Here is a 26,176-nt window from a genome sequence, read left to right as displayed (position 1 = left end):
AAAAAAAAAAAAAAAAAAAAAAAACTCACTCTTAACCTCATCCCCCTCCGTAACAACCACAAAAGTAAACTTCGTATCCCTAACCACAATTCCTCTAACCCCAACCCTCCCCGCACACCGACTTCTGACAACCTCCATCTCCGCCCCATGGAAATCAGCACTAACCAGCTTACTCCCATGCGACAACGCCGTCACATTAACCTCCTCGAGCTTGCGACTCCCAATATCTAGCACCTCCCGCATATACTCCACCCACATGGCATGCAGGCCCTTGAAAACCGCATACTTGCACTCCTCCTTAGGCAGGTCGTAGATCCCAGAGACGCGCTTCTCGCGCGCAGATAAGGGCCGCGGCTTCTGTTTGCGGAGGAAGTATTCTTTCTTCTGGAGACGGTGGCGACGGCGCCGGTCGCGGTTGTCTTCAGGTGTGGGCGATGTTGGGCGTAAATAGAGGGGCTTCTGTTTTATGCGTTCTTTGAAGAGTTGGGATGCTGTGTCGGGCGAGTGCGCGCAGGAGAGGAGGGTTTCGGCGATGTGGGGTTTTGGGGTGGTCATTTTGTTTTCCCTTTTCCCTTTCAAACTTCTTTTCCTTTTTGGTTCCTTGGAATTGGGGCGCTGGTGTTGAGGGAGGTGCTCTGGGGTGTTGTGGTTGTTGCGTGGTTGGTGAGAGAAATTGTTCTGTTATCGGGACTTTTTGGTGAGCTGATAAGGTTCAATCAATTATCACGAGGGTTGCCTTTTTGGGATGTTAGTGGAGTACTCCATACTCCACGACTACGCTCTACTTAGTATATGAATTGGAGTATACCTTCGCTCTGTTCTTTTCCTTTTGTGTCTGATGTCTATTGATCTTGCGAATCGCTCATATGTTCGTTTGTTCGTTTGTTCGTGGGTTATTTACAAGCATATCTCTACTTCTGAACAACCTAGGAATATACTAGTATATATGGGCTTGTCAAAGGTCAAGTGAACACCATATATGAAGTTCAATACAGTATGGCTACAATCTATATTATATACTTTTAGCAGAATTAAGATCCCAAAGCTCAAACGAATGATCAAAATTCAATTGGGAATCATCGGTTGTCATATGTGTGATTAGTATGTTGAGTTCTCGCACTACTCCTACTCAGTACTCCCAACTCTTGACATGGCTGCAGGCCAATATCCTAGACATCTAAAGATCACCCACCAAACACGACATCTCCAAACATGTCTCCAAACTCAAACCCAAACCTACGACCCCAATGTAACCTCGTAAACCCATCGGCTAGACACAAAACCTCCAAACTCCCCCAAATCCTCGGCTCTCCTCCTTCCCCGCATTAGGGCTACATCTATATCAACATCGACATAGCCAACGTAAACAGCAGGCATCGCCTTCAAAGACCACCCCAAACATATAGTATACACAAAAACAAACCCACCACCAAAATGACAGCCCAAGAAAACTTCCCCGGCCTCCCCCCCTTCCCAGACAACATCCCAACAGCACCCCTAACCCGGCTCTCCCTGTCCAAACTCCTCGCCCACGATGAATCAGAAACAGACCGACTAATGCGCGCATGCTGCGAGATTGGCTTTTTCTACCTGGATCTCCAAAGCACGGAGCCGGGCACCACCCTCCTCAACACAGCAGACAAACTATTCCAAACGGGCACCGAGCTATTCAAGCTCCCGCTAGCCGAGAAAGAGAAATACGATTTCAGTGCCCAAAACTCCTATCACGGGTATAAAGCCCAGGGGGCAATGATCGCAGATAAAGAGGGGAATGTGGACAGAAACGAATTCTACAATGTAGGGCCACTCACCGACTAAGATACGTACATATACTAAGATATGATACGTAAAAAGGTCTCAAAAGACACTATCCTAAACCTAACACCATCTCCCTTCCCATCCCCAACCCTCCTCTCTACCCCTGCAACCCACAACGACCTGAAAACCTTCATTGAAACCTCCCACTCCATAACCATTCTCATCCTAACCCTCCTAAACAAAACCCTCGGTCTCCCCCCCTCCACCCTCCCCAATCTCCACCGTTTACACTCCACAAGCAGTGACCAAGTCCGCTTCATCAAAGCCCCGCCCCAACCACCACAAGACAGCCGCACAGCAATGGGCGAACACACAGACTTTGGCAGCGTGACTATCCTCTTCAACCGGTTGGGCGGATTACAGGTTCTCCCTGCGGGCGAAGACGCGGAGTGGACGTATGTTAGGCCGTTACCGGGTCATGCGATTGTTAACCTGGGGGATGCATTGGTGAAGTTTACGAATGGGTTGTTGAGGTCGAATATTCATCGGGTTGTGGCGCCACCCGGGGAGCAGATGGGGTGGACGAGGTATAGTCTTGTTTATTTTGCGAGGCCCGGGGATGAGGTTGTGTTGAGGACGTTGGAGGGGTCGGATTGTATTCGTCTCCCTCAGGAGGGAGAAGAGGAAGAGATTAGTAGTAAGGAGTGGGTTTTGAGGAGGGCGTTGGGCAGGAGGAGCGGTTTGGAAAGTGTGGATTATGAGAAGTCTGCTGGGACGGAGATGTTGAGTCGGAGGATTAGGGTTTGATTTTCTTGTTCTTTGTCTTTTGTTCTTCTTTTGTCTATTTAGGTAATTGTTTGGTTTGGAGGTAGTTATGGACTTTTTCGAAAGTGGGAGTATATTATGAGAGTGGAATGGTAAGGTAGGGACAGGGAGAATATACATCGCTTAGGGCTCTATATCTATATCCAAAGCATGTACATTATCCCATCCTGGAACAGTCAGATTGACATAAATATTGCACACATTATTTCTCATTAGGCCCCTTTTCCTCTTCCAAAGATGATTTCAGTTTAGCATTTCTTCTTCTTTCACTCCCCTAGAAATTTTAAGTTAGTTTATTTCTCTAATCCAGTCTACAAACATCATGACCGAAGCAATCGATGACATTAGAATAAGATTACAGGGCCGAATTCGCTGACGAGCATCTTGACGCTTTCCCTAAGCTGCAAGGTATCTAACTTGAAGACTCTCGAAGTATTTCAGCATGCATCTAAGATGATGCAACGGTGACACAAATCCTGTTCACGACGAGAAGACACAAACTCTACCAGATACACCTTCAATGAATGAGAGAAACTGCGATCATCGACTATCTGGACAAGAAATATTGCGAATAGGATCGAGTTCCTGACCAAAACAAGTGCTAAGCTCGCTATTGGGGGGATTAGTAGTACGAAATACAATTGTGGTATTGGGAGTAATTTGATCACAAGTGTGGCTGGTCGATGTAAATGGCCCATCAATGCCCTCGGAGCGGGGTTTTGCTGAGTTATCTGAACTTATATGGTGAGTGCCCAGCTTCAACACTATCTTGTGAGTGATATGTTAATCAGAGGACATAGTGAACACCTCGTTGGGCTGTTGTCACTTCAAATGTTAGATATGTTTTATCACTATACCCTACAGTTGTCACTGTGACATAATATAGTGGTCTTCCTCATTTCCGATCTTCTGCGACTCAGAACGTATAGGATCTAGAATTCTGGGACGGACAGATATAGATCAATGATCCCCAAGCCACATAACACATTGTACTTTTGTGTTGTTAGTGCCCCCGACAAGTATGATATCCTGAAGCTACAAACCATTCACAGATCCACACCTATACTCACTCTTGGCCCAACACAACAGGGACTGTCTCATGTTTGTGTTAACACCTCGATAGGCATGGTATATCGATATATACTCTACTTCTCTAGTCAAAATGGCATCTCAACATTTCCCAACGGCAGCTCCAACAAAGACACAGCAGTTACAGACTTGTTTCAGCATCATCTCACCGAAAAAGAACATTGCTCAAGTATGGTGTCTTCAAGTGTTGGGCCTACTTGGCTATCTCTGCCTTCATTTTCATGGAGTTCCTATAAGCACTGGCCGACGTGCTCATGGAAGACCAATTCGAGATTCAACACCAATTCTGATGAGTCTCAATCCAGTATGGACGACCAGAAGCTTCAAGGGACTCTGTCCGACGACTCTATCTCGCCTCTCACCCCGTGGAGTAGTCCTCTGAGCAGCCTCTCTTCCATGACACCCAGTCCATCGACGTCGCCACTGCCGTTCCATGAACTGAAAAGCCCAACTCAGGAAGATGGTAACAGCTAAGCTAGTCTTTTCAACTTATGTACGCTCTGAGCTGACGACATATAAGGCATCAGACCACGCTCTACCGTATCGTGTGAGAGCTATGTGCAGGGCTGTCGTTTGGAGCTTCCTTTTAGGGGCAACATCTCCCCCAGTCGCTGCGTGGCCAAGTCCGCGTTGGATATATTGCAAGATATTGAAACCAAGAGGAACAACTTCTTCACTGCCATAAAGGACGTCGTGCTTCCACTTCTGGGTGACAAGGAGCGATTCTATCAAAACAGGGAGGCGTCATTTGCCAGTGTGCGACCATACGAATCATTGGATCCACAGCCTATAGGGTAAACCTGACATCTAGATATTCTCCGGAATTGACAGCAGACTGACACTGCAGCTTAGGCTTCAATCCCAACTGAAACCATACCAGCTTCGAGGGCTGTCGTTTCTAGTGTATCTCCGAAGCAATGGCATTGGTGGAATTCTCGCAGATGAGATGGGTCTAGGAAAGACTATCCAGACGCTTGCACTCTTCCAGTACATCAAAAACCACGACAACATTGTGCGACTTGATGAGCCTGGTCCGTTCCTAATTGTCTGTCCATTCAGTGTGATGGACACATGGCTTTCAGAGATAAGCAAGTGGACACCGGAGCTCACTTCAATCAGGTTCCACGGAACACCAAGCAAAAAGGAGGCAGTCAAGAAGATTCTGACTCCTACCAGAGCTAAAAACTGTAAGAGTTCGACATATGCGGTGGACATTGTTATAACATCTTATGAAACCTTGACCTCAGATATCAGATGGTTCCGAAAGCTCGTATGGAATTATGTTGTTCTTGATGAGGGTCATCGCATCAAGAATGATCACTCGCAGAGGGCACAGGCAATTCAACGAGTAAAGGCCGAGTACAAACTCGTTCTCACGGGGTAAGAATACATCTTGTAGGCACCGTTTGCTCAAACGACTGACATTGTTGGCAATTAAGGAACCCAGTACAAAACAATTTGAGGGAGTTGTGGTCAATATTTCACTGGCTTTTCCCAGATATTTTCGTCCCATGTACATCAGAGCCTTTTGAAGAGGCTTTTTCGCTTGGTGACGGGAAATTCGATCCCAAATTCTTTGAGCAAGTCCAAGGATTTCTCAGCCTGATCATGCTACGCAGGGTTAAGGAATCCCCCGAAATAGGGCTCTCAGTTCCTCAGAAGACAGAGACTGCGCTATCAGTACCTCTGTCAGAGTTCCAACGTTCCTTGTATTTGAGAATACTTACCGGCATAGAAAATTCTATGCTGGGAGGACACGGCGGCATTTCATTCGAGCGGAAGCATCTAATGGCTACAGACCAACAGTCTAAAAAGAGAAAATACAGGATATTGAGCAATATTTTAATGGAGCTGCGCAAGGTGAGCCATAAAATGTCACTCGGTCTGCCGGTTTAAACTAATTCGCAATCCCAGTGTTCAATTCATCCGTATTTGTTGGATGATGCGATTCCGGACCCTTACGAACTCGGAGCACATGTTATCACAAACTCTGGAAAATACATTGTGCTCCTTAAAATGGTTCATTATTTTGTGCTAGAGAGAGGGAAGAAAATAATTATATTTTCGAACTTCAATCAGGCTTTGAATCTTTGTGAGGATCTTTTGTTGACTATCCAGAAGAACGTCGATACTGTAAGATATGTTCGTTTAGACGGAAGCACATCTAACGCACGACGGAACCTCTCGATTTACCTCTTCCAGAATGATCCTAGGTACATGGTCTTTCTGATTTCGATAAGGGCCGGTGGCGAAGGTCTCAATTTAGTTAGTTCCTCAACGGTTATCTTCTTGGATGAAGACTGGAACCCACAAGTTATGCGACAGGCTGAAGCGAGAGTCCACCGAATTGGACAGAAACACCCGGTTAATATCTTTAAGCTCCAGTCAAAAGGTACTGTGGAAGAACAAATCAGCCGTCGCATTGTCAAGAAAGCATATGTTGCCACCAAAGTCATGGAAGATATGACTGCGGCACATGATATGAAAGCGTTCGCAAATATGATTGATTCTCGGGGACTAGCCTACGCAATGGATACGGAAGACTTGTCCGCATTGGTCTGCAGTCGAGCAGTTTTGGCGTCTAACCAATTGAGTGCAACGGATTTGAGCTGGTTTAACTGGGAAACGATCTTCAAGGCATGTTCTAGCAACCAGGTTACTGAGCTGAACGGGAGAAACACCGGTATCAACGTGTACCAAGAAAAGGCTTGGCTCGCGTGCACAGAGCGGGTTAAAACCAATATCTTCGACGGGAAAAAGGTCGACACAAGATTCAGATCATCTTCTATGTATGAATCTTTGCCTAAGGATCTCTGTCGAGCGGATAGACGCATTGGAAAGGAGAGGACGATGATCGACGGATTCTCAGTAGGAAAGGACAGTATCCGACTCGAGACCCTTTCCAGTAAGAGAGAATGTTCAAATCTGCCACAGACGGACTCGAAGAAAATGACGCGCGAAGCTGTAAGTGGCGATGCTCAAAGTCTTCAAGGAGGTCTCAAGGCTAAAGTTGTTCCAGACATGTTTTTTCTGCCGGAAGTTCAACCCTCAGGAGTGCGATTTATGTCCACTGGCATTCCACAAAAAGCGTCTCGAGTCGATAGGCAAAATGCGCCGTGGCGGAAAGAGACTTTTATGCCCCCGTCACTATTGTTCGCAATGCGAGAAAACAAGTAGCAAGGCCGGAGGGCTCTTATACTGCTGTTCAGCGTGTAGTAGAGCATTCTGTGAGGAGTGCTTGGATTGGTCACAGACGGACTTCGTGGGAGAGAACCCTGCACATGAAGCTTTGGGATATTTTCCTAAAAGCGTTTTTTACATAAAATGCGCACAATGCAGTGAACAGCGAAAGCGGCGCCTTGATTTCGGATCCGTTGTGCCGTCCAAGAAAAGGAGATGGTATTGATGTACGGACATCATCTACATTGTTCCAGGAAACTGAGCGGTTAGCAAGGATCGTGACAGGACATTCATGTGCTCAGAAGCAGTTTGTTCATCGAAATTGATGTGGATCAAATGATCAAATGAAGGGAGAAACAGAAACAGAGTAGTCGCGGCTAAAGAAAGCCCATGGATGTCTCACGGATAGTACTTTGAGTACCTTCCTAACTGGTTATCAACGAGTACGTCTGGTATCACGTATCATTTTCAATCCATTAGCTGTAACGATTCCGATCGCCTAAGGTACTGGTAATTCTCATCCACATCCCAGTGCAAGACATGGATGGAAATTTCCTACTAGTATGTACATGCCCACAAAAACGTCGAGCTGCATAACGACTGCAACGGTAGACGGCAACAGCGTGTATGCGGCGCCACCAGTCGGCAAAGGAGCAACTGGGAGAATGGTCAACACCAATAAAAGCACCGTATTACAGTACAAAAACGGGTCGGGCCTTACCCATTAGAGCTCCCAGTGCATAACACCCTAGGCGAGCCATCAATGCATGACATGGTCCCATGTCATGAAGCAGACAGGGATTCCATGAAGAAAACGGACCAGCGAAGAGAAAAATTTCACCGAGGACCCCGCCACTCCCAAACAAGTGGCACATGAATTGCCCCCTCGAAAAGTGGATCAATATAGACAGGGAGTAAAGGTATATAGCTAGGGATGTGTTCCGCGGGAACGATCCTATTTGTTTCCGTTGCGCTGGAACTTCACAGCGAGGCCATGCGAAGTTGCCTTCGACAGAGCGTTGTTTGTTGTTCTTCTCCACCCAGTCGGTAAGGAATTTCCTCCCAGAGAGCGCAAATTCGTCCAACAAGATACGGGATGAGCAACATGATGGGTCCAATCAACTCATTAATTGAGACGGTCCCAACAGATGAGTTGTTTGCGTGGGGATCTGCACGCATCCAGAGCCTTGGGGAGACGACAACGCCATTTCCAGCAGTTGATTCATCTCACTGGACTGCATAGGTCCGAGTTCGAAGCTAGGCAGCCATACAGCGTCCTCATTCTTTGGGCTGGTAGGTGGATTGAATATGTGCCTCGTGCGTCGTGTTGGAATTGCATACTGTAGGAAAGTGGACCTGCATCCCACTCCGTTGCTGGGAATGTGTGAAAATTTATACATGGCTCTCTTCAATTCATGTTACACAGCATGCCCCGAGGAGGAAATACAGGAAGTATTCATGGATAATTCGCTGGAAGCTCGCGCGTTGCTGACAGAACCGGGCAACCCCGATGCAAGGCTCGCTGGATATTGCTGTCGGCGGTTGCCTTCTCGCCCGATGCATGCCTACTACGATGTTTCATGAGCGTGTACATCTTGTCTGATCCGTTGTGCTAGACAAAAAGAGAGGAGTCTATGGAGCCATATAGAAGATCATCATGGATAAACTTGGGTAACAGAATTAAGCGTTGGTCATGTCTGAATTTACCCGGTGGTACCAGGTAATACCATACCCGACCACGATACAATAATACTTCGGTTAAGCCAGTTTCTTCCCAAGGAAACTCGGCGGGTCACGGACCGAACCGCCAAGCGGGCTAGTTCAAGAGTTCCATGGTACAAGAAAACGATCAGAAACCTGGACAGAACGAGAATAATAACCTCATATTTCGAGCTACTATAATAATAATAACACCCTACTAGGATACTTATGACCACCACAACAGACTGAGAAGACTCCAGAAAATCCTCCGAAGTTAAACAGCATAATAGGGAATGACCATAACGTTTTCTTTCTCACCCCTGGTTTTAGGTGATCATCAAACGTGTGGTATGGGTTGTGTAACATTGTTAAAGGTAACAGTTGCGTAATACAGGTGAAATAAGCATAAACGCAGCAAACGTTACACAATAATGAACTACTATACTCCGTACACATGGAATACTTGAAGTTTCCGAATCAATGGTTACGATGACGGAATTTCTTTCTTTCTTTCTTTCTTTCTTTCTTTCTTTCTTTCTTTCTTTCTTTCTTTCTTTCTTTCTTTCTTTCTTTCTTCTTTCCTTCCTTCATCTTTTCGATCCTTCCCCCCTTGCTTTTTCTCTTGTCAATATTCAAATACCACCCGAGTCATGACAGCAAATCCCACCAACAGATCAACAATAATACAAACCACCATCCCAGAACACACCATATCACCAATATCAATAAAAAAACAACCCCATAACTCGCACAATATACACCAATAAAACCCACTCCAAACCAAACCCAACACCGTTAAACCTTAAACCACCCCACAACGCCATTCCACCGGAACCCTCAATCCGACCAGACTGGCCTCACCACAATCAGACGATCTACCACAACGACACCAGAAAGGGCCATAGTCGGAGCGGCCCGAGCACTCTTCGCTTACTCGGGGATTTCCAGGACCAGGATACGGGCGGAGGGGAGGAGTTACACTAGGTGTATTGCATTGGAAATAAAGTGATTACTTTTACTATGTTTATACAAGTTGTGACGCTAGCTGGAACGGCGTACGCCGTAGTACGGACGTGGTATGGGTTTCTTTTTGGCATGGAGATCGATCCTTCATGATGATATTGGGCGGACAAGGAACTGAGTCAGTTGAATTGGGCTTGCTTGCTCGAGCTGACTTAAAGTATATGGGTACTCTGTTGAGAAGCTTAATTGTGGATCGCCGATGGTCGGTGTACATTTCGGGGACGCTGGAAATGCTAAATAGGATGTCGGAATTGGATTCCTGGGTGGTAGTGTCAATTCCTACAAACTTTACCGGATACCTACTTTTGGTTGGGAGGGATAGCTATTCGCACAGCAACTGGGTGAGTATTTGGTCCAAGAAGACAAAGGGGTGCTAGCATTACCTACTTAACAACCTTCATCAGATAAAAGCTTCAAGAGCGGGATACAACTAACCAGTAACCCAGTCTAGTTCGACTATAACGTCCTTATCAACCAAGCCCCTTGCCCCTACCAACATCACGCTATTCAACTCTGCAACCTCCCCCTATCTTAGCCGATGGGATCCCAATTCTTGAGCAACACTGAATAAAAACGGAGATCATACTCCGTAAGCTCCTTGGCACGTCAGTCAGTCAGTCAAAGCGTCGAATCCTAGCTAGTAGCCTAGATCACGTCTCATGAGAGAAATCAGATGTGAGCAGGAAAAAAAACAAAAAAGTTAACAGACCTATAATTCGGAACAGTTCCGTGACCCGGGGCGCTGCGTCGCATGTTTTGAGCCCGTCAATCCCTCCAAGCAGATCATGACCATGTAGCCTATAAGCCTATAATACATGCAACTAGTGAACTCATACTCATAGACGCCCCGGGTCCGAGCATCAGCCAACCCGTCAATCTGGGAACTGTCCGAAAGAAGTGCGTGACAGGTGGCAGGGCAGGCAGACAAGCAGACCACCAGCACCCTGTCCGTCAGTGTCATAGTGCCTCGTTGCCAAGCGGACCCGACACTCCAGACGAAGTGGGCGCAGTACATGTCGCGGTGGGGATGGCAAAGTGGGAAAAATCCTTGCCCGTCCAGCTGGGCTGCAGGATTCCACGATGCATCAGACGGATGGCGAGACGGGATTTGGTCGGCATTTGGATGCGCAGAGAGAGAATTTGGAATATGCTCGTTCTTTGTTTGTACTTTCTTCTTCTTCTTTTTTTTTTTTTTTTTTTCTTCTATTCTTTGCTTCTTATGTCCTTGGGAGATGAGTAGGATTGGTGATACATCCCATATCTACTTCTGACTACACACCCTTGTACAGGTTCCCATCGCTTAGTATGCTGTCAGCCAACATAACCATAATCATATAGTTTACCCAGCACTACTACCTGGTACAGTACACCCATTACATACAGTACAGTACCATACATTATCGCCTTTATTAATTACCCACCTGTAGGGCTCGAAAGGTCCATAACACCGGAGTTTTCCCGGTACGACCGAGTTCCACCGACGGAATTAAACGGTCGTTGGCTTGAATCATGCCATATACCAAGACCCAAACAAAAGTCCAGTCCTTCTATACCAAGTATACTAAGTGTACTATCACAGTACTAAGTGAGTGATGTGACCTTTTAGAACCCCTCAATTAAAATGATCTTTTGACCCAGATCATGTCCGACCGTTATCCCGCGCGGGACCACTATGATGGTCTTTCCCCACTTCCTGGCTCTAACTTCCAGCCTGTCTATCGCTTCAATTTAGAGAGGTGGCTCGGATTAGTTAGCCCCTAGAGCCACTTTAGGGTTTTTGTTGACAGGTCCAGTGGAGTCTAACGGTTTTCTTCTTGTGAGAGCTCACCGTTGGCTATTTATTATACTCGGGTTAATTCGACCAATAGTAGGTACGTAGAAGTAAGGGAATAACTGTAGGAGACCCGACCGTCTGTGTTTGTCCCCCCGGTTCCAGACCATGGGGATAATTTTAGAGCGTTGCGGGACTATCGTTCCGAAACGGTGGGTTCAGTTTTTTTTTGGCCAGACAATCGTTGACAGATGAGCTTACCTGCGCCAATCGTTTTGTCTGGGTTTACGCTAGGAGGTGGAGGATTGTTACGCAGCTTTTGTCAGTCATCCTTCTCCTAGTACTACTACTGATGGGCAGGGCGAGAGTTAGGTAGTGTTTCCAAATGAGGAATTGATACGGAGAGATTCCGTAGGGAGCCTGCTCCACCGTACCAAATGATATTGTAGTCAGAAAGGAGTGGACAATAGTAGTGTTGCTATAGTGAGAAGAGAAATCATGCCAACACCGCACAGGCGTTTTGAGACAATTAAAACCCCTCCAATTGCATTTCTAGCCAGTGCTGATCGTAACCCTTAATCGCTCTTCCACCCGTCTCACTACCTCCGGGTCTGGTTCTGGCTTTTGTTTCTTGGGTCTAGGACGAAGTTAGTGAAAAAAAAAAAATAAATAAATTAATAGCAAGAAGAAGAAGAATAATAATAATAATTGGCCAATCTGCCAAGCACAAGAGTCCAGAGTTATACATCATTTACATCACTGGAACCAACACATACATATAATAAAACAAAAAAAAAAAAAAAAAAAACGCACGTTTAGTAAATGGGGGTTCATATGCAACGACGTACGGGTCTCGTATGGTTTCCGAGCACTTCTCCTGACCACAATTCAAGCAAGTCTTTTCTCCCGACCGGTACATGGTCGAACACTTATGACAGGTGTATCGCACCCGTAGACGTGGTTTCTTCCACGTGCGTGCTGGGGGTTCTGCAGGAGGTTCCACATCTCCAGGATAACCATCAGGATATTTGTCCAATTTAGCCCTAGAAGTTAGTCAGTAAACTGTCGCTATCATCGGAGTTTCGCGGAAATGGTTGTCACATACGGTTCTCGAGGACACTTCTTGCACCGGGTATGTTGGCAATTCTCACACTCCGTGGCGTCCGGCGCGAACGTCGTGCAACAACGGTGGCAAGTGCGACGTATTCTCTGCTTGACTTCTTTGCGTATGACATCCTGGCCGCCGGTACGGGATGGGAGTGTAAGCGGGGGTTCTTTAGGTTTGCGCGACGCATCGGCCGGCTCCTTGCCCTTCTGCGAGAGGATAGTTTGGAGGGCGGACTCGTTTTGATGATCATGCGACGACTTATGCGGCGGGTAGCGGGGGCACTTCTTGCAACGGACATGCTGGCAGTTGGTGCAAAGCTTATCGATTCCGAACGTAGTCTGGCAGCGGTGACAGGTGCGACGAACTCGCATGCGAATCGGCTTGGCCACACGTTGAACCTCGGTGTCGGTGGGCGACCTCCATTCTCCGGGTTCCAGAGTCAATCCATACTTGGCGAACAGAGCACGAGCCTTCTCCTCCTGAATAGCTCCCCAATGCTTGAACACGGTCGGTTCGGGACCAGATTTGGTGGTGGTATCCTTCGCTGGAGCGGTAGTTGTTTTAGGGGCAGCAGTAGTTTTTGGACTGCGCTCAAGTTAGTGCGCTCATAAGTTGGGAAATAAGAGAGGGGGGTTTGTCGTACGGCGCGGACTTAGACGGTGAAGCTTGTCCACTAGTTTCCTGAGAAGTGGATGCAGATTCAGACTTTGAAGATGAGCCTTTCCTCAACACCGTCCTCATTCGTTGGAGGTACTTCGCAAATCCCTCTTGCTTCGCCTCATTGGGTTGTTTCGGGGGCCCTTGGTTGGACATGCTGCTTGGGGTTTTCCCGGGTCGATATGTATATAGTGATGTTTTAAATTTGGTACAGTTTCTGGGTGTCGTTAAAGTTCGGGGACAACATTGGCAGATAATATTCTCTGTTCGTATCGGCGGTAATTGTATTCGCAATCGATCGTTTGTACTGAATTTGGTTCACAGCGCTCTATCCTTCTATATCCTCCAGGGGCGGCAGAGTTGGCGTTATCCCACCTGTGGGGTGAAGGGGGTGAAGCGAGAAAAAATAAATAAATAAATAGATAGAAAAAATTAAAATGAATAAAAAAGGTGAGGTCGGCTGAATTAAAACAAAAAAAAAAAATATGAGACGATTGACCAGTCGTCCGCGGTGTTCAAGCCGGGCACCTGCTGGGAAGGTGATCACCCGTGAAGTCGTGGTGGTTGAAGTTGATCGTTAAGTTTATAGTAGGAGCAAGTCACACAGAAGAGTACCGAACCACAGGACTGGGAGACCCAAGGAGACGGTGAGGTGCAAAACCCAAGGCGCAGGGTCTGCAATGGCAAGGAAGTGGGCTCGCTTGATTGGCCGAATGGCGGTCAGATCCAGTGGTGGACTGGATCAGTCAAATCCGAGGGAGAGGTCGAAGGTGGCGGCAAGTTAAGTACCTTAGCTTTCGATGGGGTATGGCGAGCTATATACGTCGTTGTGAAGACGCGACCAACATTAGGTAGCCAAATCACCGGGAGAAAAAAGAAATAATATCAGCGCACCAGCAGCGGCGGACCGAACGATAAATAGAAGCCGGATAGGCTTTCTGGGGGAACCGGATGAGCGAGAGGGGGGTGGGTACTGCTCCGTATGGGCTTGAGTCTAAAGGGAATGGCCCATGGGTCGCACTTTTTATTTCAATCATTTTAATTATAATTTTGTTTTTTCTCTTCTCTTTTCATATTTTCTACAATTTCTTACAAGATTCATAATGGTCAGGATAACGGATAAAATCATATGAAAATTCATCAAATAATTCCAGAACATCGAAATGACATTCGCCATTACCTATCTGAATCATTACGTACAGTACAAACAATCAGTCAAATTTTGCACCATCTTAAATTCCAATTCTCTTCATGATTCACAATACAAAAAGGAAATCAAAAAATGAAGAAAAAGAAAAAGAATAATACTCGATAGACTTAAGGTTCGGCGTTGACACATGGATACATGTACCAAAATACTGACCCGTAAGAATGTAAACAACAGTAACAAATGGTAGAAACAATAAAACATAATAATAATTAAAGAAAAAGAAAAGAAAAGAAAAAGAAAAAAAACCCAAAAAGCTAGGATAATATTTCCACTTTCCGGATTGCCGGTTCAATTGGTTGGCTGATCTAATTCCCTCCGCCAGTCTGGCGCGTAATAGACTAGCAGAGTATGAAGGAATTTTTGTTCAGGTAAGCTGCTGCTGGGGGGGGTTTCCGTTGGTATGGCCCACCTGTCTACTAGTATGTATGGAATGTAGCAGGCGAACCAAAGCGACGGAGCCATCGCACTAAATCATAGCGCTGTTCCCGCTCGGGAACAATGCCCGAGCCCAGAGTTTGACAGTCAATCTAAAGGTCCCATTCCTGGACTGCCTGGGCATAGGATATGGCGATCGTGAGACATTGGTGAGGGCCTGAGCTGTTGGAGTTTGGCCTTCTGTGGTTACTAAGCCCTCTGCCAATTCAGCACCGTATGTACAGAGCAGACCGAGACCGTGGTTCTGGATATCGGTAAATACGGCTGTATGAAATACAGTATTTTATTGTCAGCTGGGTCGGTATTATCTTCCCGTATGTATGTACATGCAGTTTACTAATACTTGCTTGAGATCTGGATCAATCAGTCCATGGCTGATGCCGTTCATCGTAGCCGGATAGGAAATAAAGTTTGTATGGTAATGACTATGAGCAAGATGATCCCTCGTATCATGCAATTGTCCCACTGGGAAGGGTCGTGGGCGCATATAATACCCCGTCTCATACTTGAATGCTTCTCTTCCGTCCTCCGCGGAGGATATACAGATAGCCGCGGATGATGTAACATTCGAAATCGAGGTGGACAGCACGAATAGTCTCTTCAAATCATATGGGCATCCTGTCAAAATGAGATCATCGTACTAGTGATATACCCAGTTGCCAATTAGTAATCTAATCAAGCAAATGATCATAAATTACTACGTTACTACATCCATACCACACATCGTTTCTCTCCTGACGATAATAGTAGACTAACTATTACTACCGGCAATCGACCAGCCGCCGGCCTCTCCCCCCGCATTAGTTCTGTTTTATTCAATCATCCAGCCGACCGCGACGAAATTAATTAAAGGCCCAACTAACTGCACATCATGATACCTTCGCATCTTCCCCAAATAGGAAATTGTAGTGGACTCCCACCGGAAAGGCCGGGGAGAGAGTCTTCAGAACACTATCGTCCACCATAATGATCAACAAACTCCCTAGTAGTTAGCTAATCCACGCTTTATTTAGTAACCGAGGACCTGACAGCGTCCATGCTCAGAGTATAACTCAGAAGGGATACAATACCTCCCTCTTCCCCTATTCCACCTCACCTTTATCCCTAGATGCTACGTACATACACCGAGTGTTGCATTGCTATGCATGTCCTATGCACCTCGGTGTAAAATATATCAAAATCTTCCCCTGAACACAAGCTACGGCCGCCACGATGGTACGAAAACAAAAAAAAAAGCCCCTCAACAGCCCACGAGCACACCAGCGACCGAAACAGGACAAAGCTCGCTGCACGATGATGCAAAAGCGCGCCCCAGGAGCCCTTCGCCACGCAAGGACAAAATACCACCTACTACTCACTTACCTTAATGGGGGGCCGCCATCCTAACGGTGTCCGACAATCATACAGGACGGTGGCTGCATTCGGGACCCGGATGTTCCTGTTCCCAGTCTTAGTCCTCAATCAGCTGGAGTTAATAATTCATCACGCCTTCCACCCCCTCCCCCTTGTGCACGCACGAGTTTCCGTACCGTGAAAGTCGTTAAGACTTAAGTGGCTCACTAACGTGCAGCATTCAGGTACTAGAAGCAGTCTCGAAGATACTTATGTAGCCACTAGTAGTAGCCAATTTGTATTGGGGGTTATGTGACTACTAGTATGTGTGCTGCTGCTGTTGCTGCAGGTGTCCCATCCGAGGTCAACGCCCGCCTACCCCATATGCAGGCTGACGAGGGCCGGAGAAATTTCTACCCTACGGATTTTTTTTTAGGAGACTTCCCCACCGGTTTTCCAGGGATTTAAATGGGCTGATATTATTTTTCAGTGATGATTAATCGTTTGATTTAATCTATATAGATTGTGCCTTATGAATCAGGTTGAGATTGCCTGAGTGAGTATTTCCACAAGTACGTACCTCGGTCAGCAGTCAACTTTCGTCGATGTGCGTTGTTCAGGCGTCTAGACTACTATGGAGTCGTGGAAACCATTGAAAAACGGTGGTAAAACCACATTCCACACATCTTCAGCAATCATCAGCATCTCCACCAGTGGAGTATTGTTCCCCCCGAATGGACCACGGTGGTCAGTGCCTGAGAAGTGTGACCACTGGCCAGGTCACTGGGACCGGTCCAGACAGGGGTATTTGACTCTAGGTAACTATCAGCAAGTGGAGACAAACACCCAATCACATTCATCAAGAATTAGGCTGATTGACGATGAAAGTGGCCGAACAATTGCAAAGTTCCAACTCCTGTCCCAGAAAGTTCTGGGTGGCAGCAGCACGACCAGGTGTCAAGTGTTAAGGCCTCTAATCTAACTCAGTCCTGGGTCTAGTCCCGGTACACGGTCTCCACTGTGGAGCAGCACGTAAGAATTAGTAAGGGATTTGGCTTTCTGCTAAATCGTGGTTCCATGTGTATCATTCATGCGATCAGATTAGGCATTTATTTGTCTGTTTTGATCCGCTCCATATATGGGAATCCATACTACGAGTCACAACTATGAATGAATTGTAGTGCATGCTCTGTTGGAATAATATTTCACTCTATTATGAAGTCGAGTTATCATCATTCCCAAATGGACTGTTTCCTGAATTATCCATGATTATATACAGCTCTCCACCACGGTTAATGTGGAACATAGGATGTGGTCTTAGTCGATCATGATACGCAATATCGCTGTCGTATCCGTTTTGACTTCTATAGGCTCGAAAAAGCGGCCAGTATGCACTTCTCTGATACGTGCGAAACTTACAAGCATGATCGAAGCATTCTCGATGCAAGCTGTTGCAGTAAGAAGCTGTAATGTTTTCAGGTTTAGATTTGTATTCTCGCAGAAACCGAGCGTAACAGAGAACACATACTTTAACCAAGAGACAAACGACCCGCCTCTAGAGCTTGACATGGCCTAGGGGTATACCTGCAAGTCCAGTCGACATGTTGAACGGCAAACGGTTGACGGCGAATCCCAGATGCCAGAAAACAGTATGTATGAAAGCTAGATATCGAGCTCCTTAATGTGTATATCACCGCGACTACCATGCGTGTTCTGAGCCACACGAGTGCTCCCGAAGCAATTGGCCAAGGTCTAGGACGTAGCCAATGCAATTGAGCTTGATACCAATATGGCCTCAACCGTGCCTAACTGGACTGCTGGCTGTTATTAACCACATGAGAACGACCATGTGCGGAGCTTGGATGTTCTGAAAGTGTGAATACACTAACGAGTATGGATGGAATCTTACCGTGCCCTGTCAGCTTGACCTCACGAAGCCGGGGACATGGCACGACCCTGAGCCTGCTAACATCACGATATATTTTTCAAGAACGCCAGAGTGCATTACCTGGTAGTAGATTCTCATCCGCATAAAAGATTCCAGGTTTCGGTTGAAAGTATATGTATCGCTTTACCAAACCAAACATCGCCGTCATCCATCTCGAATATATTAAAGAGTAAATAATGTCAAGTGCATAACGCCGGCCGTAAGTAGAAGCGCCAATATCATGAAGTAGTTTAACAAATAAAACCATCTACCCAGAATGAACGTTTGGGCTCAGTCCTCACTCTGCAGTTTCGATTCGATGGAGATAATGTCATCGTCTTCCTCAACTTCAATCACACGATTGACTTCTGCGGTGTTACGCATCAATTCGACGGCACCAGCGTACATCATTCGCGAGTTTGGGTTGCAGTTCTCTGGAAGCCAGTACAGAAGGACGTAAGGAACCGAAAGGCGACCGGATTTCTGCCATTAGCCGGTCAATAAGGGCGGAAGGTAGCATTTTGTTATGGACACTCACCAGCGTCAAAGGATAACTCAGGAGGATGAAACGGGGTGATGAGTCAGGGAGCTCATCGGCCAGGTCTTCCATCTTTGTGTACACTTCGCCATCTTCAGGACGAATCTCTTGATTCTTTTGGTCGATGATATCTATCAGGTTGACCGTCAATTTATTATACACTCGACATCTTGGTGACAGACGTATGAGAGAATGTGAGCCCTACATATTATAGCCTGAGGATCCTTTGCTCTAGAAGTTCCCAGACGGAACTTGCGCAATTTCTCCTTCGTCTCCGGAGAGAACGCATATAACCGAGATTCAGAAGCCTGTGGTCCCCGATATCGTCAGGGGCGCAACGTTTACGAGGGGGAATGCGGGGCAATCTCACCATGTTGTAAATGCCCAGTCCAGACCAAAGTCAATTATAGTCGGTCGTTACCAGGAGGATCGGAAAGACCGTAAAGCCTTCTGATTTCTCTATTTAGATCAGGAATTCTGGCGCAAAAAGTAACACAAAAGGAGAAACGAGCAACGGTAACTAAGTGGTGCTCCACGTTTTTGCGGAAAGTGGGATGAGGCGGAAAGGGAGTTTTTCCCCACTCCACTCCAAAAGCCGTCATTTGGTCGCCCTGAAACGTGCCTGAGGTTGTCCCTCAACTCGCCCCCGACATCTGGTTTCCCTCTCTCTCTCTCTCTCTTCACCACCACCATTCACGCTTCTCTCCCTCCATGTTCAGTCGTCTTAGTCAGTTGACCCGTCACCTCGCTCGACCGCCACTCAATTACGCTTCCACTTCTCCGGTCGCCCTACCGCCCTTATCGATATCTCAAGCTCGTGCCTCCAACATGACATCATCCGCGGTGCATAACTACACGAAAACGATACACACAGCAGCATGTCTGATCATTGGTGACGAGGTGCTTGGCGGAAAGGTGAGTATCAAATCGAATGGAATCGGCCATTCAGCTCTAGTCCCCAGCCCATCTACTACACTTTATCCGCGACCCTCCCTTTCTCCCTTGCCGCTGTTGCCGTGTGCTGCACCGAGGTCATGTGCCCTGTTCCCCAATGTAGTGACTGATAGTTGGAGTCCAAACTTTCAGACAATTGATACCAATTCCGCATATTTCGCCAAGTATTGCTTCTCCCTTGGGATTCAGCTCAAAAGGGTAGAAGTCATTGCCGATGACGAAAGTGAAATTATCGAGGCTGTCGGGCGCATGAGCAATAACTACGATTTTGTGGTGACCAGCGGAGGCATTGGACCGACGTCCGTATACCCTATTCTTTTCTCTCGGAAGATTCCACAGTTCCGAAGTCCGTCATGCTATACCAGAAGCTAACCATACGCCCCTTACGTTGATAAAAAGCCACGATGACATTACGTATGAGTCCATAGCCAAGGCGTTCGGCCTGAAGTTGAAACTACACCAAGGCGCTTTTGAGCGTATGAAGACGCTCTCCAAGCCTCACCCAATGCAACCACAATTTGACTGGGACGCCCCATCGCCCGGTCTAACAGCCAAGCTGCGCATGGTTGAACTTCCCCACGATGATGCTCTGTCGGAGGAGCAGCAGGCTACCTTCGTGGCAGATGATATGTGGGTGCCAATCGCCATTGTCAACGGTAACGTGCATATCTTGCCAGGCGTTCCTCGTCTGTTCGAGAAACTCCTTGAACATCTGAAGCCTACTTTGCTTCCTCGGTTAACCGACCCTGAGGGCAAAGGCATTTATCGGTACTTATTTAGCACCCCACTACCTGAGAGTGCTGTGGCGCCTTACCTGACGGACCTTGCGACGAGGACATCTTCACGAGGTATAAAGGTTGGTAGTTATCCCCGCTGGGGAAAGAAGCGTAACACGGTAACTTTGGTGGGAACCGACAAAGATTTCATGGATTCTCTGGTCTCGGAGGTCGAAGAAAACGTCCAGGGCACAAGAGTCTCGCAGGAAGACGAGCTTGACCCCCCTTCTGATGCAGAAGAAGGTAAATAAGGAAACCGCCGATGATGCAAATGTACATAGATTTGATGCAACTGTCGATACACGCTTAGACATTAACCATGCTCGAAGCATATAACTTTTGAGCAACCGCACACACAAGAGTTTTTATGTCTGTCCAGTATTCGGATCGTCGCTTTCATGCTGTTGCGCGGTTAGGTAGATGCGTTCAACCAAACTACTTATAAGTGAGAATAGAAATATGATGTATCGGAGGTCAAAACTACGAAGTTGGAGCACTACGTTCTTATGAACTAAAACCTGTGTTGCGCTGGAAGTATCAAACAGGATCATATTCCTCATATCCAAAAAGGTGCTCCAATCGGGCACACAAGCTTATTTGCAACCCCCCTAAAAGGCTCTGAAGATTAATCAATATTTTCATTGAATGGGTAAAACCAAATTATTAAAGGAAAGAAAAAGAGCAGATGGGACGAACTACCTTCAGGGCTTGCCTTGGCAAAAACTGGAAATGAACAGCGGAACCGTAAAAAGAAGCCAAGTCTAAGGATAGACAACCGCAAGGTCCAGCACTGGAGACCCATACTACCCCAAGCCCCGATATATTGGTTGCTGGCGATCTGGGGCATGTGTTCAGACAGCTCGTGTCCTTGCGCGGAACACCGATTCAGAGATATATTCGAGAGAAAAGCAAATTGCCACACCAATGCCCAAATGATGAAAGGAAGAGAATAGAACAACGCAAGATGGGGATGTTGACCCTGCAGAAGATCGCAGACCAACAGCAATGAGGATAAAGGGACGAAAAGCGATGATTTTGCAGCTCAAAATAACCAGAATGAAAACCATGACAATAGCATGTACTTATATAAATGCACAGATCTACTGACAGGGTTAATTCCTCGTTCTACCCAAGGACGAGATCGTCAAGAACAGTCTTTCCATAGAAAAAATAAAAAAAAAATAAAATAAACAAAAAGAGAACAAAGGGGGAATCGAACGTTCATGGAGATGATGACGGCATCATGGAGCAGGCATCACATCCGATAGCGAGTCTCGTGTGGTATAAATTTCACAATCCAAAAAGCGTCGACAAGCCACAATTAGCTCCGAGGCCGTGGCGCTATTCTTGTCGCCAATATCTCGTTTTCCAGTCGAATTTTTATTATATGTTTTGCTCCCTTCCGTATCTCGACTCGTTTGCTTATATCCTTTCCAAGTCCAACTCCTACCCAATTACATTATAATACACTTTCCGCAGCAACCCGCACTGTCGCTGGGTTCGCTCACGTCCATTTTGCCCTCCGGGGCGCGATTGCCGAAGGCTCCCGAGCCTGATGGGTACGACGACATCTCTTTGTTGTACCGACGAATCTCACGGACGAGGTCGTAGAATGCGTTTTCGACGTTGATGCGAGATTTTGCGGATGTTTCAATAAATTTGCAGCCAAACTGTCTTGCTAGAGCTTCACCCTCTGTTGATAGACAACCATCAGTCACATCAGCCATTACAGTGAGAGAGAGAGAGAGAGCGCGCGCTGGTTAGCTCATTACCCACCTTCTACTGTGACGGCTCGCTCCTTCTCTAGATCGCATTTATTACCGACCACGATGATAGGGAAGTAATCCTTGTCCTTTACTCGTAAAATTTGTTGCTGGAATGTCATAATCTCTTCGAAGGACTGGCGCGACGTTATGGAGTAAACCAGAAGGAACCCTTCACCGGTTCGCATGTACTGTTCACGCATTGCCGAGTACTCCTCCTGTCCGGCCGTATCTAAAACATCCAACAGAGCGACCTCCTCGTCGATGACACACTGCTTGCGGTACGAATCTGTTTGCCGGGTTCCGATGAGTGACCGGACAGAGCAGAGGAATTCTCGAAGGATAGGAAAGGCGACTCACCTTCGATTGTCGGGTCATATTCATCGACGAAGTGACTCTGAATCAATTGAATAGTCAAGCATGACTTTCCAACACCACCACCACCAACGACTACCAATTTGTATTCTCGTAGAAACTAGAGTTCGTCCAAAGGTGAGTAACGTAACTTGCGCCATGTTCTAAAAGGGGCATGATGGAATCGGGAATCGTTGTTGAGCAAGGGGAGAGAGAGGGAGATGGAGAGACGGGTGCCAGGGACGGAGTGTCGGGGAGAACAAGCTTACCTTTGAAGCCATTCTAGAGTCTTCTGCCCGGATGTGTGTCTGATAGGGAGGATGAAGGGCGCGAAAGCGATGATCGAAGCTATCCCGACGGGCGTAGTGACAGCGGGTCGAGAGAGCGGTAGCACAATTTTCTTTTTTGCAGCAGAGTCAACAGTCGGGGCTAGCTTGTCGGGAGTTTCGCGCAGAACAGAGGCGCCTAAAAGACAAGTCCACAGCAACGGCGGGTCTAGTGAGTTCAACTAGGCCAAGCTTAAAGGCGGATGGGGGTTGAGAGAGGATCAGGGGGGCAGGAGTTCGTGGAACTTCTGGCAATCGGCGGGAATTGAATGCGAGGCGGTAGGCCGTTTCCTTTCGCTATTACGGAGCAGAAACCCGACTTCTCTTCTAGTATTTCCAAACTAAGCCCGAAAAAATTAAAAAAGACAAAAACACAATCAAACCGTTGCTCCTTTTAGGGAGGGTTTTAGGGGAAAAGAGATGAGGTGGAGATTGAGAGGGGGGAAGGGGGAATGATGATTAAGGAGAGTTTAAAGTGAGCAACGGAGGTGGGGGATTAATTACAGATAGGGCCAAAAGAGAAGAAGAAGAGGAAGAAGAAGAGGAAGAAGAAAAAAAAGAAAAAGAAAAAATCTTAACACAGAGAAAGCAACATACCGTTTTTGTTACTCGAGATGATTCAGTAAGAGTGAATTACTTTAGGGTTCCTTTTCAGGGAGAGCGGTGGTCAGAATGAGTGCCGATTGGAGAATAATAACAACAATCAATAAAAAGATTCATGAAAGGGGTCCGTCCTTTTTTTTTTTTTTTTTTTTTCCTTTCTTAGTTTTGGGGATAGTAGGGGGGGAAAAGAAAAAGAAAAAGTGGGTGGCATTAAGCCATCACTGCGCGTGTGGTCAACTTCCGAGACCATTATTCATGTTTAATTACATTAACTAGTTGAAAGCGATTTGCTTTCTTATTAACAAACACACCCCCTTCCGGGAAAGGTTGTGATAAATAAGAACTTAATTACCTGCTACAATTCCAAAATTACTGATGACAACTGTGGTTGGTCGTGAGGAAATGAAACCCACCAATACGGAGTCCATGGGAGATAATCATTATGGGTTTAAAAAAAAAAAAAAAAAAAAGTAGGGAAAAAATAGAGAGAGCAATACTCGACACGAGATGAAAGTATCTGGTGGTTGATAGTAGTTACATACTGCCCATGAGTCGATACGGAGTAGATAGAACAGAGAAAGGGTAGAAGGGGGGGAAATAAAAATAAATCAAATCAAATCAAAAAGGGGCAGAAGAGGAACCGCGATGCAAATTATTCGCGTTGATTCCTTTGGCTCCAGTCTCTTTCCAACCTCCTCTGGGAAGGAACCCCAGCCACAGATTAATCAATCTTCACTTGTTCCCACTTCTTAGCGCCAGTCCATCTGAACTGAACGCCTCTGAGAAATTCATCCATTGTTCCATCTGGGTCCCCCGAGAGGGTCTGTCACCTTTTACTCCGATGGATGCAACAACAAACGAATGAACAGTGACCATGGAAATGTCTACACCAATCAATTCCATTGTAAAGTGGATTCCATCGCTTTATCACCTCCCAAAGTTCCCGCCTCTGGGTCTTCAAAACCTTGGTCAGGTAATCAATCACATACGCAAGCTTGCTGGATAGCGCAAGGAACAAATGAACACCACCCACTTTCTTTGAACCAACACTGGAACCGCTACTCTATGCATAGTGGGTGATATTAAGGCCACATGATTCAGAAGGGAGAGAGACTGATTCCACGGGTGATAACTGAAGCCTACCATCCATTTGCGTCATGGGGAAGAACACGGCATTTCGTTCTTGACGGGGACTGTGGACTCCAGATCCGATTGATTGACGTTACACGGAGAATATATCCTCCATTGCGTGACCTCGGTTTCTAGAAACATTCTTAGCCTGGATAGAAGGCGGACACGGCGGCGGACTAACTAACCTTCATGTTGACAGCTCGCCCGCCCTGCACGCACTTACCTTACATCACCAAATATCCTCTCAGCCCCCAATGGCTGTCCTTTGTATCTTGTGCAGCCAGTCCCTGAGTCGCAAAAGGTCACATTGCGGCTAGCCTACATCCTTATGGATCCTAGTCCGTGATCCAGAAGTGGTTCCCCACTCCTCCACTTTCCAAAGATGATATGTAGACTAATGGTCCGTGGTCTGACCGTCTGATCCCTCCGATATCGAGCACGGAGGAGACGGATTATGATCATCAGCATCGACGCGATAATGGTGGTTTATCTCTGTACTCCGTACGGAATACGGAGCAATCCGTAGGGTACTAGTACAGACAGAGTATGGAGTAACGAAATGACATAGTTATCAGGGCCTAGGTACTCCGTATATTACTTCATAACGCTCCGCTCATTGATAGATGTGATCGTCGCCTGCGTTCAGAGATAGCCGAAATCTCATTACAGCCTAGACATTGGTCCCCATCCCCAGTTGCATCGGTACGCCTCCAGCCCTGGGGCTACTGCACCGTCTATGGTTGATCCCTTGGGGAATTGGCAACATTTTGAATGGCGTCCGTTCGCCCTAGAGACGAATTAGAGGTATTCGTCCGACACCAACAATGCACCCCCCCCCTCCTCCCCCATATCCATGTGGGATTACTACATGACAATGCTACCTTCTCCTATATCAGCCAGGAAGACACAGCGATGGACAGGCATGGATCTCGAACACAGCCGAGATTCACCAGGATTTAAGGAATCAGCCCAATCGCTTAGAGGCCTTGTCAACTCGGCCACTAATGTGAAGTCGACACCCACCGATTCGCGTGCGACCAAACTTGTTGGTTTCTCCTGAGGAGGGCCGATCTTTTTGGTTTAGGGTAAGCCTTCAAAAACTAGACGCTTGGCATTGGGAGTGCGTGGAGATTATTCACGTGGTGGGTACCCATAACATGGTCCAATAACCGACTTTCCGAGCAATAGATCCAATCAGTTCGAGGCCCAAGATTTCTCTCCCATTTTCCATGCATATAATATTGAACAAGGGTTTGGTCTTCCCGATGAACTACATGCAGCAAAGTTTGATGACATCAATCCACAGTTTAGAATTCTTTATGAACATATGACTTTTTGTGACTTACTTACCGTGACATCATTCTCAAGATGGGTTGAGAAAAAAAAAGAAAAGGAGACAACATGGAGATGATTGATAATCTAGCAATGCAACCGAATTACTTACCCTAGCGCAGGTCAGAATCATCCACCGGGGGCGAAAAGCACATCTAACATGGGTTGACAGCGATCTCACCACCGACGCCCAGATTAATGCCCGATTACGTGGTATGAACTGGATTCAAAAGTGCTATGCCCCTTTTTCTTTTAGGCGCTCGTTGCCCATTGCTGTGCGAGCACCGGCCTATCAATTGCCTTGTTCCTCTGGCTGGGATCACACCATATACTACTCACCACCAGGAACAAAAACTTTTTGCACCTTGAGCAAATGGCCCTAT

The 26,176-nt window shown here is 46.7% G+C and overlaps 10 protein-coding genes across 10 annotated transcripts; 4 read left to right on the top strand and 6 right to left on the bottom strand.

Moving 5' to 3' along the window:
* Positions 1-25: 25 nt before the first annotated feature.
* BDV27DRAFT_159367 (RNase P/RNase MRP complex subunit) lies at positions 26-555 on the bottom strand (the record flags this gene model as incomplete). The annotated part of the gene is made up of 1 exon (XM_032072858.1): positions 26-555. A coding segment is annotated over one exon (530 nt), but the record flags the coding sequence as incomplete, so codon positions are not given.
* Positions 556-1,434: 879 nt separating this feature from the next.
* BDV27DRAFT_165802 (putative oxidoreductase, 2OG-Fe(II) oxygenase family) lies at positions 1,435-2,565 on the top strand (the record flags this gene model as incomplete). The annotated part of the gene is made up of 2 exons (XM_032074028.1): positions 1,435-1,797; positions 1,855-2,565. The coding sequence occupies 2 exons, from the start codon at positions 1,435-1,437 to the stop codon at positions 2,563-2,565; spliced, it is 1,074 nt and encodes a 357-aa protein (XP_031925959.1).
* A 67-nt stretch (positions 2,566-2,632) lies between these two features.
* On the top strand, positions 2,633-6,849 carry BDV27DRAFT_165801 (putative nucleosome remodeling complex ATPase subunit (Snf2h); the record flags this gene model as incomplete). The annotated part of the gene is made up of 7 exons (XM_032074027.1): positions 2,633-2,648; positions 4,319-4,466; positions 4,504-5,052; positions 5,112-5,532; positions 5,587-6,309; positions 6,379-6,636; positions 6,676-6,849. 7 exons carry the CDS (start codon positions 2,633-2,635, stop codon positions 6,847-6,849), a joined length of 2,289 nt encoding a protein of 762 aa, XP_031925958.1.
* Positions 6,850-7,018: 169 nt separating this feature from the next.
* BDV27DRAFT_13922 (uncharacterized protein) lies at positions 7,019-7,848 on the bottom strand. The gene is made up of 3 exons (XM_032069406.1): positions 7,574-7,848; positions 7,274-7,509; positions 7,019-7,092 (listed from the first exon to the last, which is right to left on the bottom strand). The coding sequence occupies exons 1-2, from the start codon at positions 7,725-7,727 to the stop codon at positions 7,370-7,372; spliced, it is 294 nt and encodes a 97-aa protein (XP_031925957.1). The 5' UTR covers positions 7,728-7,848; the 3' UTR covers positions 7,019-7,092; positions 7,274-7,369.
* A 1,284-nt stretch (positions 7,849-9,132) lies between these two features.
* Positions 9,133-10,275, top strand: BDV27DRAFT_130877 (uncharacterized protein). Its single transcript, XM_032067509.1, has one exon. The coding sequence runs from the start codon at positions 9,666-9,668 to the stop codon at positions 9,951-9,953; it is 288 nt and encodes a 95-aa protein (XP_031925956.1). The 5' UTR covers positions 9,133-9,665; the 3' UTR covers positions 9,954-10,275.
* On the bottom strand, positions 10,152-10,647 carry BDV27DRAFT_130876 (uncharacterized protein). The gene is made up of 2 exons (XM_032067508.1): positions 10,286-10,647; positions 10,152-10,173 (listed from the first exon to the last, which is right to left on the bottom strand). The coding sequence occupies exon 1, from the start codon at positions 10,589-10,591 to the stop codon at positions 10,286-10,288; it is 306 nt and encodes a 101-aa protein (XP_031925955.1). The 5' UTR covers positions 10,592-10,647; the 3' UTR covers positions 10,152-10,173.
* Positions 10,648-11,723: 1,076 nt separating this feature from the next.
* On the bottom strand, positions 11,724-13,613 carry BDV27DRAFT_13864 (uncharacterized protein). Its single transcript, XM_032069280.1, has 4 exons — positions 13,099-13,613; positions 12,453-13,040; positions 12,196-12,390; positions 11,724-11,984 (listed from the first exon to the last, which is right to left on the bottom strand). The coding sequence occupies exons 1-4, from the start codon at positions 13,266-13,268 to the stop codon at positions 11,900-11,902; spliced, it is 1,038 nt and encodes a 345-aa protein (XP_031925954.1). The 5' UTR covers positions 13,269-13,613; the 3' UTR covers positions 11,724-11,899.
* Positions 13,614-17,982: 4,369 nt separating this feature from the next.
* Positions 17,983-19,136, bottom strand: BDV27DRAFT_13827 (GMF family protein). The gene is made up of 4 exons (XM_032069189.1): positions 18,925-19,136; positions 18,760-18,862; positions 18,555-18,685; positions 17,983-18,499 (listed from the first exon to the last, which is right to left on the bottom strand). The coding sequence occupies exons 1-4, from the start codon at positions 18,925-18,927 to the stop codon at positions 18,308-18,310; spliced, it is 429 nt and encodes a 142-aa protein (XP_031925953.1). The 5' UTR covers positions 18,928-19,136; the 3' UTR covers positions 17,983-18,307.
* A 129-nt stretch (positions 19,137-19,265) lies between these two features.
* On the top strand, positions 19,266-20,535 carry BDV27DRAFT_146615 (flavin adenine dinucleotide pyrophosphatase; the record flags this gene model as incomplete). The annotated part of the gene is made up of 3 exons (XM_032070605.1): positions 19,266-19,469; positions 19,641-19,807; positions 19,908-20,535. 3 exons carry the CDS (start codon positions 19,266-19,268, stop codon positions 20,533-20,535), a joined length of 999 nt encoding a protein of 332 aa, XP_031925952.1.
* A 1,203-nt stretch (positions 20,536-21,738) lies between these two features.
* On the bottom strand, positions 21,739-22,682 carry BDV27DRAFT_159361 (Ras family protein; the record flags this gene model as incomplete). Its single annotated transcript, XM_032072857.1, has 4 exons — positions 21,739-21,977; positions 22,061-22,336; positions 22,408-22,522; positions 22,671-22,682. The coding sequence occupies 4 exons, from the start codon at positions 22,680-22,682 to the stop codon at positions 21,739-21,741; spliced, it is 642 nt and encodes a 213-aa protein (XP_031925951.1).
* Between the last annotated feature and the right edge of the window lie 3,494 nt (positions 22,683-26,176).

Source organism: Aspergillus caelatus (genome assembly GCF_009193585.1).
Source record: "Aspergillus caelatus strain CBS 763.97 unplaced genomic scaffold BDV27scaffold_129, whole genome shotgun sequence".
In the NCBI taxonomy this organism is placed as follows: Eukaryota; Fungi; Ascomycota; class Eurotiomycetes; order Eurotiales; family Aspergillaceae; genus Aspergillus; species Aspergillus caelatus.
Note: the sequence above shows the minus strand (reverse complement) of the source record. Positions and strands in the feature narration are given on the sequence as shown.